The 13,528-nt window shown below is 44.1% G+C and overlaps 1 protein-coding gene across 1 annotated transcript in view; it reads left to right on the forward strand.

Annotated features, from left to right (window-relative positions):
• The window catches only part of LOC120939983 (macrophage mannose receptor 1-like), a 145,683-nt gene that overhangs the window by 101,486 nt on the left and 30,669 nt on the right, over positions 1–13,528 (forward strand). The window contains exons 20-23 of the mRNA XM_040352475.1: positions 4,109–4,251; positions 5,511–5,625; positions 8,291–8,451; positions 10,767–10,869. Coding sequence (XP_040208409.1) covers positions 4,109–4,251; positions 5,511–5,625; positions 8,291–8,451; positions 10,767–10,869 — 522 coding nt within the window. The remainder of the gene's footprint in view (positions 1–4,108; positions 4,252–5,510; positions 5,626–8,290; positions 8,452–10,766; positions 10,870–13,528) is intronic.

Below are 13,528 nucleotides of genomic sequence, written 5' to 3' on the forward strand. Positions count from 1 at the left end.
GATTGGCACAGTGGCTGCGTGTGATTGGCACAGTGGCTGCGTGTGATTGGCACAGTGGCTGCGTGTGATTGGCACAGTGGCTGCATGTGATTGGCACAGTGGCTGCATGTGATTGGCACAGTGGCTGTGTTTGGGAACAGTGGCAACAATTGATTGCACAGTGGCTGTGTTTGATGGGAACAGTGGCTGCGTGTGATTGGCACAGTGGCTGCGTGTGATTGGCACAGTGGCTGCGTGTGATTGGCACAGTGGCTGCGTGTGATTGGCACAGTGGCTGTGTTTGGGAACAGTGGCTGCGTGTGATTGGCACAGTGGCGACAATTTATGGTGGCACAGTGGCTGCGTGTGTTGGCACAAGTGGCTGCATGTGTTGGCACAAGTGGCTGCGTGTGTTGGCACAAGTGGCTGCGTGTGTTGGCACAAGTGGCTGCACCCCCCCCCCCCCCTCCGTGACATACAGACTGCCCCCCCATGACATACAGACTGCCCCCCCCCTGGACATACAGACTGATCCCCCCCGTAGGTAGCCTATACAAGCCTGTGTCCCCCGCGGTCATCCTGATGCAGTGTTCCTCGGCAATAGCTCTCGGCGCGTGCAGAGTTAATCTGACTCAGCTGTGTTGTAGTGCAGCAGCTCTGCGCTCGATTTCAATGGACTGAAATCGGCACATGCTCAGTTGCTACAAGGGATGCCAATTTTCTTGGGATGCCGATCTTACTGCTACCGGCCCTGCCTACTGTTATCACCGCGGCGGGGAACATTAGACAGCGTTCGTTTGAACAGCTGTTTTCCCCGCTGCGCATAGACACTCCCCCTTGGACGGATCTGTCCAATCGCGAGCAAGGGGGAGTGTCTATGTGACTCCCCCTTGCTCGCGATTGGACAGATCCGTCCAAGGGGGAGTGTCTATGCGCGGCGGGGAAAACAGCTGTTCAAACGAACGCTGTCTAATGTTCCCCGCCGCGGTGATTAACGTGGCAGCGGCGGCGGGGGTGGGCCGGATTAAAAGGTCCGCCGGGCCGTATACGGCCCGCGGGCCGTAGTTTGCCCAGGTCTGATGTAGAGGCTGCCAGCACACGCACAGTAAAGCCCTGTACACATGATCGGATATCTGATGGAATCTAATCCGATGGATTTTTTAATCGGATATCCGATGAAGCTGACTTTCATCAATCTTGCCTACACACCATCAGTCAAAAATCCGACCGTGTCCAAACGCGGTTACGTAAAACACTATGAAGTGCTGAGAAAAAAGAAGTTCAATGCTTCCTAGCATGCGTCGACTTGATTCTGAGCATGCGTGGATTTTTGACCGATGGACTTCCACACAGACGATCGTTTTTTTCTATCGTTTTTTTATCCATAGGAAATTTTTAAAACATGTTCTATTTTTTTTCACCGATGGAAAACAAACCGATGAGGCCCATCAGACAAACCGATCGTGTGTACAGGGCTTAACAGTTCCATGCACACTGACCCGGTAACAGAACTATGGGATGTCTTTGGAATTTTGTAATGCAAAAAAAAAAGAAGAAGGGGGGGACTAATTTCACTATTTTGCAAATAACACTGCCTTTGAGACTGAAGGGAATGGTCACATCAGAGACACTGTGAGAGATATACAGTACCCTATAAAGTTACCCTGGCTCTTATGTCCTTGAAAGCACCAAACATCAGCAGCCTTTTATTCAGAAAGCCACGAATTGCTGCCTAGACTTAGCTTCTTGTTGCCTTCTAGTGACGTTTTAGCCAGCTGGATCCTCAGGGTGAAGTCTGAGGCCCTGTACACACGATTGGTTTTTCTGATGAAAACGGACCGATGGACCGTTTTCATCAGACGAATCGATCGTGTGTGGGCCCCATCGTTTTTTTTCCATCGGTAAAAAAAAAATAGAACCTGTTTTAAATTTTTCCTATGGTTAAAAAAACGATAGAAAAAAACGATCGTCTGTGGAGAAGTCAATCGGTCAAAAATCCATGCATGCTCAGAATCAAGTCGACGCATGCTCGGAAGCATGGAACTTCATTTTTCTCAGCACGTCGTAGTGTTCTACGTTACCGCGTTGGACACAATCGGATTTTTCTTTCAAAATATTTTTATAGTATTTTTTAAAGGAAACAAAAAATAATTCAGTTTCTCAGTCATACACCGTTATCACATATGTGCCTGGGTAGGCAACGGACTGGACACGATCGGATTTTTAACCGATGGTGTGTAGGCAAGACTGATGAAAGTCAGCTTCATCGGATATCCGATGAAAGATATCGGATCGTGTGTACAGGGCTTTAGGAGTGTCACTGTAGTTGCAGGTGTGGGCCCCTGTGCTGTGCCACAGTCAAGGCCCTGGTGAACATCAATACAGTTCAGCAGCAATGTCTCCGGGAGTGACAGTTTCTCAAGCTGGTGCATCTCCTAGGCAGGGTGGGTAGTGTTGTTCCCACAGCACATAATATAAATATTTCTAACTGGTAGCGAAACAGAGAGAAATCACAACCCTACTGAGCTTAGGGAGAAACCAAATGCAAAAACGATACAAATTAAAACTGGGTTGACTACCACTCAGTCAAAATCTAAATTTTCCTACCACCTAGCAACCCACAGTGCATCCGGAAAGTATTCACAGCACTTTTCTTTTTCCACATTTTGTTATGTTACAGCCTTATTTCAAAATGGATTAAATTCATTCCAAAATTGATTAAAGTCATTATTTTTGCTCTATATTCTACCAACAAAATCCCATAATGACAATGTGAAAGTTGTTTTTGGAAATCTTTGCAAATTTCAATACTTTATTGAAGCACCTTTGGCACCAATTACAGCCTCAAGTCTTTTTGAGTATGATGCTACAAGCTTGGCACGCCTATTTTTGGGCAGTTTCTCCCATTCTTCTTTACAGGGCCTCTCAAACTCCATCAGGTTGTGAGGGGAGCATCGGTGTACAGACATTTTCAGATCTCTTCATAGATGTTCAATTGGGTTCAAGTCTGGGCTCTAATGGGCCACTCAAGGACATTCACTGAGTTATCCCATAGTCACTCCCTTGTTATTTTGGCTGTGTGCTTAGGGTCTTGTCCTGTTGGAAGATGAACCTTTGCCCCAGTCTGCGGTCCAGAGTGCTCTGGAGCAGGTTTTCATCAAGGATGTCTCTGCACATTGAGCATTCACCTTTTCCTCAATCCTGACTAGTCTCCCAGTTCCTGCCGCTGAAAAACATCCCCACAGCATGATGCTGCCACCACCATGCTTCACTGTAGGGATAGTATTGGCCAGATGATGAGCGGTGCCTGCTTTCCTCCAGACATGACGCTTGCAGTTCAGGTCAAATAGTTTAATCTTTGTTTCATCAGACTGAAGAATTGTGTTTCTCATGGTCTGAGAGTCCTTCAGGTGCCTTTTGGCAAACTCCAGGTGGGCTGTCACGTACAGGTGATGAAGGCCACTGTGCTCATTGGGACCTTCAAAGCTGCAGAAATTTTTCTGTACCCTTCCCCAGATTTGTGCCTCGATACAATGCTGTCTCGGAGGTCTACAGACAATTCCTTGGACTTTATGGCTTGGTTTGTGCTCTGACATGCACTGTTAACTGTGGGACCTTATATAGACAGGTGTGTGCCTTTCAAAATCATGTCCAATCAATTGAATTTATCACAGGTGGACTCCAATCAAGTTGTAAAAACATCTCAAGCATGATCAGTGGAAACAGGATGCACATGAGATTAATTTTGAGTGTCACGGCAAAGGCTGTGACTGCATATGTGAATACTTATGTACACGTGTGATTTTTTTCATTTTTTATTTTTAATAAATTTGCAAAGATTTCAAACAAACTTCTTTCAGGTTGTCATTCATGGGGTATTGTTTGTAGAATTTTGAGGAAAATAACTAATTTAATCCATTTTGGAATAAGGCTGTAACATAACACAATGTGAAAAAAGTGAAGCGCTGTGAATACTTTTTGGATGCTCCGTATCCAGGAGGGTGCCACACAATCAAACTTCTCACGTATTCATAAAGTTGAAAAATGTTGTGTTTGTGGCTGGTTTGTTTTAAGCGTTCATTCACTTTTACTATCTAAATAATAATTATTTTTGAATTTTCCAAAACAGGACATTGGAATGACGTAAACTGTGGTTCTCCAAGCTCATATATTTGTGAAAGAAAAATCAAAAATATCAATACAACATTTGCTCCAACTGTCCCTGCACCACGGGGCGGATGCCCAGCAGAATGGCTAGCATTTGGAGGGAAGGTAATCAGCATGACAATTACTACTTTTTCTTGTAGTGGCATTGAAGTAGAGCTTGGAGCAGTCACAGTAGCTTAAGAGGACTCCACAATAGGGTGACCATTTTGTCCCTGGCTCCGCTCGCATGTTCTTCTGCCTTGACTCAAATCCCAGCCAGCCGCCTGCCTGCTTACCTCGTTGCCTTCCCTGGAGGGGTGATCTTCCTGTACACACGAAGAAGGGTGGTCTGCCCATGTAAACAAGGCAGATCGCCGCTCTGTCAGTATGGAAGACATTGATCCTGTGTTCCTGCAAAGCAGGTACAGGGATCTATGCCTTCCATTAGTAAAAGCACCTCCCCCACAGTGAGAAAACCCTTGTTAGGCACACATTTAACCCTTTGATTGCCCTAGATGTTATACCCTTCCCAGCCAATGTCATTAGAACAGTGATAGTGCATATTTGTACCACTGATCACTGTATTAGAGTCACTGGTTCCCACAAAGTGTCATTTAGGCCCCGTACACACGGTCGGACCGAACCGATGAGAATGGTCCGACGGACCGTTTTCATCGGTTCACCGCAGAAGTGGCCCGATGTACACACCATGTACACACCATGTACACACCATCAGTTCAAAATCCCATCGGGTCAGAACGTGGTGACGTAAAACACACGACGTGCTGAAAAAAACGAAGTTCAATGCTTCCAAGCATGCGTTGACTTGATTCTGAGCATGCGCGGGTTTTGAACCGATGCTTTTCTGTACTAACCATCGGTTTGGTCCGATCGGGCATCGGTCCATCGGTTCGGTTTTGAAGCATGTTTAGAAATTTTGGACCGAAGGAAACCAGACCGATAGCCTATACACAGGGTCGGTCGACGGATGCGCGGGATTTCGGCCTAGCGGACATGTCCGATGAGTCGTACTAACCATCGGACATGTCCGATGGACAGGCTTCCAGCGGACATGTTTCTTAGCATGCTAAGAAACTTTTGTCCGCTGGAAACCTGTCCGCTAGCCCAGGAATCCGGTCCGCTAGGCCGTACACACGGTCGGAAAACTGGAATGACAACTGAAAAGAAAGAGGAACAAAGTAATTTGGTTTAAATGATGGACAGTTCTGCATTTGAGGTGCTGAAGCAATATTCACCTTGCCAATCCCCCATGTACTGTATAGATAGGCTGCCTGCTCTGAAAAGACTGGCACACAAAATAGCTGCCTTAACTCTTTAAGGTAAACCTTAATGCAGTTGAATAACTGGCACATTGTCTGTTGTAGTGTTATAAAATATTTGGCCAAGAAGAGGATGATTTGGTGGACTGGCAGCATGGAAGGTCAGCATGTCAACTGTTGAAAGGAAATCTTGCCAGCATACATGATGACTTGGTACAAGGTAATAAAATAATTCCGTAGCTTGTTCTGATTTTCTTCAAGGTTTTGGACTGGGATGTGTTTAGAGATTGTGCCAACCTTAGCAAGCCATGTGTCCATACAGTCCCCAATCCCCTTGTATCACCCAAAAAATATGTAGATATTATTGGAAGGGTTTGGTCCAGAATTCACTTTTGGAGCTGTAATACTTTCTGCCTTATATAAGCTTCCATTAGGACCGAACCCCATATATATTGTGGGGGGCTCACTCAAGTGTAGCACTTTTCATCAACTTCAAGTGGTCCTTGCATTAAGGTGAAAAATGTTCAGGCAACAGCATCCCCCCCCCCCCCCCCGTTTACTTACCTGAGCCCTCATTAAATCCAAGGCTGTGCATATCTACAGCTCTTACATGGGCACCTTTGGCTCCCACTGCTGTCAATCAAAGCCAGTGAAAAGGGAGCGGAAGGCCGGGCTGAGTCCCGCTGTCTGTATCAATTGAGGTAGCAGCAGGGCTCGGGAGCGAACACACACAAGTGCCCCTATGGCAATCAGCTTCCTGTGGGGGGCACTGGACAGAGAAGGGGACCGGAGGGCTGGTGGGGGACCCGAGAAGAGGAGGTTTGGGGCCACTTTGTGCAATTTAATTGTACAGAGCAGGTACTGTAAGTATAGGTGTTTCTTTTTTATTTTTGCAACCTTTACTACCACTTTAATCCAAAATGTTTATTGTGTGCTTTGTTTTCTTTGTGGAATCACCTTGTTCAAGTTTCTAATTGCCAAATTATCCCCCCCCCCAGATAATTTGACAATTAAGAAACTTGAACAGGTGTTTCCACAACTTTCACACATCCCAATGTCCGACTGACTTTTTCCATAGGAAATTCCGACCGTGTGTATGCCCTAGGGTTACCACTTTTTTAGGACCGAGTACAAGTAACGATACTTTTTTTCATGTACTCACCGATACCGATTTCCGATACCTTTTTTAAAATGCAGCCATGTGTCCCCAAATGCAGCCTTGTGTCCCCAAATGCAGCCTTGTCCCTAAATGCAGCCTTGTCCCTAGATGCAGCCTTGTCCCTAAATTCAGCCATGTCCCTGATGCAGCCATGTCCCTGATGCAGCCATGTCCCTGTTGCAGCCATGTCCCTAATGCAGCCATGTCCCTAGATGCAGCCATGTCCCTGATGCAGCCATGTCCCTGATGCAGCCATGTCCCTAATGCAGCCATGTCCCTGTTGCAGCCATGTCCCTAATACAGCCATGTCCCTAATGCAGCCATGTCCCTAGATGCAGCCATGTCCCTAATGCAGCCATGTCCCTAATGCAGCCATGTCCCTAATGCAGCCTTGTGTCCCCTAAGAGAAAGCAAAGTCCCCTCCCACCCGCCGCTGCCGACATCTAGTTGATCAGCGCTGGGGGAACCTAACAGCTTTCATTTGAATAGCTGTGTGTTCCCCGCCGCGCCTCGTCATGTATAGACACTCCCCCTTGCCCGGGTACTTTGTTAGACAGATCACCCGTCCAATCCTGGGACGGGTGATCTGTCTATCAAAGTTTCTGGGCAAGGGGGAGTGTCTATACATGAGGCACGGCGGGGAACACACAGCTATTCAAATGAAAGCTGTTGTGTTCCCCAAGCGCATATTAACTAGATGACGGCAGCGGCGCGGGGGACTTGGCTTTGTCTTAGGGGACTAGGCGGCAGCGGTAGCAGCTCTCCTCTCCTCCATACGAGGACTGCTCTGCTCTGCTCCGCTCTCCACCCCCTCTCCACCCACACTCCACCCCCTCTCCACCAGCTCTCGGGGAAAGAAAAAAAAAGTATTGGGTCAGGCATCGGGAGCATTTGCGCGAGTACAAGTACTTGCGCAAATGCTCAGTATCGGTCCCGATACCGATACTAGTATCGGTATCGGGACAACCCTAGTATGCCCCATCGGAAATTCCGATGAATTCCATCTGAGTTTAAAGGGGCTGTATAGGTAACATTTTTGTTTCCTCAATAACTTCCTTTATCTTAGTGCAGTCCTCTTTCACTTACCTCATCCTTCGATTTTGCTTTTAAATGTCCTTATTTCTTCATGTCCTCACTTCATGTTCTTCTGTCTGTAACTCCACACAGTAATGCACGGCTTTCTCCCTGGTGTGGAGTGTCGTGCTCGCCCCCTCCCTTGGACTACAGGAGAGTCAGGACACCCACTAACACACAGCTCCTTTCTCTATCTGCAACATAGAGAGCGTCCTGACTCTCCTGTAGGCCAAGGGAGGGAGCGAGCATGACACTCCACACCAGGGAGAAAGCCTCACATTACTGTGTGGAGTTACAGACAAAAGAACAGGAAGTGAGGATTTCTCAGAAGAAATAAGGACATTTAAAAGCAAAATGGAAGGATGAGGTAAGTGAAGGAGGACTGCACTAAGGTAAAGGTCTAAAGGAAGCTATATAGGAAAAGAAAAGTGTACCTTTACAACACCTTTTAAATATAGAACATGTTCTATTTTACTCCGATGGAATTCGTCAGAATTCTGATGTGCTTTTGGCTGGGCAAAAGCCTAATCGTGTGTAAGCGGCATAACGCATGTCATTCCATGACAATTGGCTCATGATGTCTGTTCTACCAATGTAGATATAAATACTGGTATATATTCATCTAATCTAAATTATCAATGTTTTCTTCCAGCTTTCCTGACTTACAATTTAAGAGATTTTAAAAAACCCGTCTGGATTGGATTGAATGATATCAGCTGGGATAGGAGGTATCGATGGACAGATCAGACTGGAGTGTATTATACCAACTGGGCCAAAGGTCATCCATCCACTAGCTATTATAGATATGACAAAGTAAGTTGTAGAGGTTGATGAGTGAACTTGGCTTGTTTGAACTCACTTTTTGGGAATTTTAGAGGTAGTTATGGGCACCACAAATCGGATTAGAGCAACAAATTAAATTGGTGTAATGGAACTATTAACCAATGTCCACATCTACAGGGATCCATAACTAGATACAATTACTACTAATGCTTAGGAGTGGCATATTAGACAGTCCTCATTAGGGATGAGCCGAACACCCCCCTTTCGGTTCGCACCAGAACCTGTAAACAGACCAAAAGTTTGTGTGCACTTAAGAACCCTGTTAAAGTCTATGGGACTCAAAAGTTTGAAATCTAAAGTGCTAATTTTAAAGGCTAATATGCACGTTATTGTCCTAAAAAGTGAAATATTCCTTTAAATTTCGTACCTGGGGGGGGGGGGGGGGTGTATAGTATGCCTGTGAAATAGCGCATCTTTCCCGTGCTTAGAACTTACCTAGGGGGAGGGGGGTGTGTATAGTATGCCTGTGACATAGCGCATGTTTCCTGTGCTTAGAACTGTCCCTGCACAAAGTGTAATTTTTGAAGGGTATAATGAATTGTCGGCTCCCGGCAATTCAATGAAAAGTCATTCATAAAACATAAAAAATAAAGCGTGGGGGTTCCCCCCTTATCCGAGCATGCAACCTGGCAGGCCGCAGGAAAAGAGAGAGAGAGCGCTCCCCCCTCCTGAACCGTACCAGGTCACATGCCCTCAACATTGGGAAGATGCTGTGGGGGTCTGTGACCCCTCAAAGCACCATGTCCCCATGTTGATGGAGACAAGGGCCTCATCCCCACAACCCTTGACCGGTGGTTGTAGGGGTCTGTGGGCAGGGGGCTTATAGGAATCTGGAAGACCCCTTAAACAAAGGGGAGCCCCAGATCCCGGCCCCCTATGTGAATTGGTAATGGGGTCCAGCGATGAGAAGATCTCTTCATCCAGGTCCGGGATCCAGCGCTCGCATCGCCACCTGTCTCCACCGGAGACAGCCCGGCGAATGACACGGCTACAGCCAGTGACAGATCTAATGTAGTGAGGGCGGGGCCCACCAATCACGTGACCCCGTCCCCCTCTGACCCAAGGGAGAGCCAAGACTTCCCCTGTGACGTGGCGGGTGCGTCAGAGGAGGACGGGGTCACGTGATGGTTGGCCCCGCCCTCACTACATAAGAGCTGTCACTGGCTGAAGCCACATCATTCACCGGGCTGTCTCCGCTGGATCCCGGACTTGGATGAAGAGATCTTCTCATCGCTGGACCCCGGGGGAGAGGAATTCACCCATTTCAGGATACCGACAGCGTTGGAACGGAGACCGAGAGTGGATTACCACCGCTGGATTTTTATTTATTTTTCTAATAAATTACTTTCTCCACGTATATGTGTATGTGTATGTGTGTGTGTGTGTTTTTTTTTTTTTTACAATTCTTTACACTTCCTTAGTGAAATGGTAGAGGTACAATGTACCCCATTACCAATTCACATGGGGGGGGGCTGAGATCTGGGGGTTCCCTTTGTTAAAGGGGTCTTCCAGATCCCGATAAGCCACCCGCCTGCAGACCCTCACAACCATCGGGCAAGGGTTGTGGGGATGAGGTTTCTATTCTAATCTATTATTTTCTATTCTGTTCTATTTAATTTCGATTTTTTATTCTAATCTATTGTTTGTTTAATTATATTTTTTTCTATTCTATTTTTTTCTACTCAAATTTCAGAAGATGGTTATGTACTTTTTATTGTATTCAATTCTATTCTATTCCATTATATTCTGTTCTTTTATTTACTATTCTGTTTTGTTCTGTTTTGCTCTATTATATTACATTATTTTATTTTATGTTATATTATTTTCTATTCTATTCTCTCTGGAAATTGGAAAACTTTTTGAATTTAAATATTATTCTAAATTAATTTGAAAACGATTCGAATCAATTCGAAAAGGAATTCCGAAAATTTGAAAGGATTCGAAACGTATAACCAAAACGAATTCTCGAAACGAATTAAACAGGTTAAACAAATTTAACTAAACAAATTTATGTAAGTAACGAATCGAAAAGAAACAAAACAAATTTTTTGGTTGTACACATGTCTACCTGAAGGTTTTAATTACACCTCAGCATTATCAGAAGGAGTTTAGCAATTGAATCCTACATCTTTTACTTATTATCTGATTCCTTTAAAGTTTATTTAATCCGAAGAACCAAAATGTAATATATTGCTGTGTATCAATTCTTAGTTGTGATGGTTGCTTCATGTTTTAAGGCTTTTTCTGCCTTTGGTAATCCTGACCATGTTAATGATTCCTTGTAGACTGACTGTGTGGCTATGAAAGTTGGTGCAGTAATCGATGCTGGGACCTGGACCGAAGAAGACTGCGAACTGAAGAAAGGATTTATTTGCCAAAAATCTGAAGGTAAGACTAATTTAAGTGAGACAATCATTAGACATATGCACTGCCGACATTTTTTTCCTTTTCATTTCATTCGTTTTTTGTGTTTTTTTGGAAATGTGAAAGTTCGTAAATTCCAAAAATTTGTAAAATCATAAATTCGGAACTTGTTAATTCATAAATTCGTATATTTGAATATTCGTCAAATCCAAAATTCGTACATCTGAAAATCCAGAAATTTGAAAATCCTGAAAATTCCAAAATCCAAAAATAAGAAAGAAAAATCCGAAGATTAGAAAGAAGGAAAATCCAAAAATAGCTAACTAATAATAATGAACTATTAAATTATAGGTATTGGAATTTCCTTTAAAATTTGGCTGTTAGTGAACGTAACGAATACAAATGTATCTGAAGTTAAGAATTATCCAAAATAAAGAATGCCACATCTAAACAAATGGAACAAAACTAAATAATAATGAATAATAATACGTTTTTATTAAAATTATTGTTATTTATTATTATTAATTTGTTACGCTTCATTCATTTAGATATGGCATTCGTTATTACGGATAATTCGTAGCTTTGGATAAATTCGTATTCGTTGCGTTCACTAACAGCCAAATATGAAAGGAAATTCCAATAGCTATAATGTAATAGTTAGTAATAGTTTAGTTATTTTTAGTTTGTTATTATTTCAGATTTTCTAGTTTTCAGGTTTTTGAATTTTCAGATTTTTGTATTTCCGAACTTCCGAAATCCCTAATTTCCAAAATTTCTAATTTCCAAATATTCTGAAAAATTTATAAAATTTGGAAATGAGGATATTTCCGAAGTAACAAATTTGTCTGATTTCAGAAATCCAAAAATCTGAAAATTCAAAAACTCACTATTAAATGATAGGTATTGGAATTTCCTTTCAAATTTGGCTGTTAGTGAACATAACGAATACAAATTTATCTGAAGTTACGAATTATCCGTAATAACGAATGCCGGGCCAGATTCACATAGAATTCCGGCGGCGTAACGTATGTCATTTACGTCACACCGCCGCAAGTTTTAAGCGCAAGTGCTTTATTCACAAAGCACTTGCCTGTAAACTTGCGGCGGCGTAGCGTAAATCCGTCCGGCGCAAGCCCGCCTAATTCAAATGGGGCGTGTATCATTTAAATTAGGCGCGTTCCCACGCCGACCATACTGCGCATGCTCCGTTTTGTAATTTCCCGCCGTGCTTTGCGCGAAATGACGTCGCACAGCGACGTGCGTTACGTCCTTTCCTATTCCCAGACAACTTACGCAAAAAAAAAAAAAAAAAAATTAAAATTTGACGCGGGAACGACGGCTATACTTTAACATGGCTGGTCTAATTATAAGCCATGGAATAGCAGCTGTAACTTTACGCCGAGAAAAGCCGACTAGCGACGACGTAAGAGAATGCGATGACCGCTCGTACCTTCGTGGATCGCCGTAAACAGCTAATTAGCATACCCGACGCAAACTCCACCGAGCGGGCGCCGAGGTATTGCATCCTAAGATCCGAAGGCGTACGCCTGTTGGATCTTAGCCAAATGCCGTTGTATCTCTGTTTGAGAATTCAAAATAAAGATACGACGCGGCAAATTTGAAAGTACGCCGGCGTATCAGTAGATACGCCGGCGTACTCTCACTGTGAATCTGGCCCTTCGTGTCTAAATGAATGGAATGCAACAAATTAATAATAATGAATATTAACCCCTCATTAATATTATAGTTACACTTGCCCTACACTCTCTCTTATGTACCTCCATTCTGCTGGTATAAAATTCCATATGTAAGGAAGAAGAAGTTCTGTTTTCTTCCTTTTGTAATACTAATAGCAGTAGTACTTGTAAGCTTGTAATTATAAGGCCTCATGCACACTGGACGTTTTTACAGCAGCTGTTTTTGGCTGTAGATGTTTTTTTCTACAGTCATTAAACTCTCCATCATGTTTGTTATACCTGAAGGGTTTCACATGTACTGGCACTTTAAGGCTGGCTCCACCCAGCAGTGATGACAAGGGTCAAGGGGCATAGTAGCCATCTTAGAGAGACCACATGTAGGAAGCAGAGAGATATGTAATGTCCTGAGATGCATGTTGCAGTGTACAGGCTGTACTGAATAAACATCCATTGTTCCAGCCCAGAGTCTTGTCTTCCTCACAACACAGAGGATATAACAGTGGCGACGAGGATGGGATTTACAAAGTGTCTATCATTCTGAGAGAGAGACAAAGACATTGTGGATTGTCACCTGGATAAAAGCAATCACAGATCCCAGCAGGAAAATGTCATTAATCGGGACATTAAGTGAGTTTGGAGAACAGACATCTTGGAGTTCCTGGGTTGAGAGGCTGGAACAGTATTTCAGTGCAAATGCCATCCCAGACAACAGGCAAGTAGCAGTGTTTCTGACAGTGGTTGGGGCCAAAACATATGACACTCTGAGGGATCTGCTTTCCCCTGTAAAACCAGCAGCTAAGACATTGGCAGAGCTGCTGACACTGCTAGAGAATCACTTCCAGCCTAAACCATTAGAAATTGCAGAAAGATTTCGCTTCTATCAAAGGCAGCAGCAGACAGGTGAAGAGATTAAAGCTTATGTGCTCGCCCTTCGCAGACTAGCCTCGACCTGTTCTTTTGGGGACTACCTACCTACTGCACTGAGA

The sequence above is a fragment of the Rana temporaria genome, chromosome 5 (assembly GCF_905171775.1).
Source record: "Rana temporaria chromosome 5, aRanTem1.1, whole genome shotgun sequence".
Classification (NCBI taxonomy): Eukaryota; Metazoa; Chordata; class Amphibia; order Anura; family Ranidae; genus Rana; species Rana temporaria.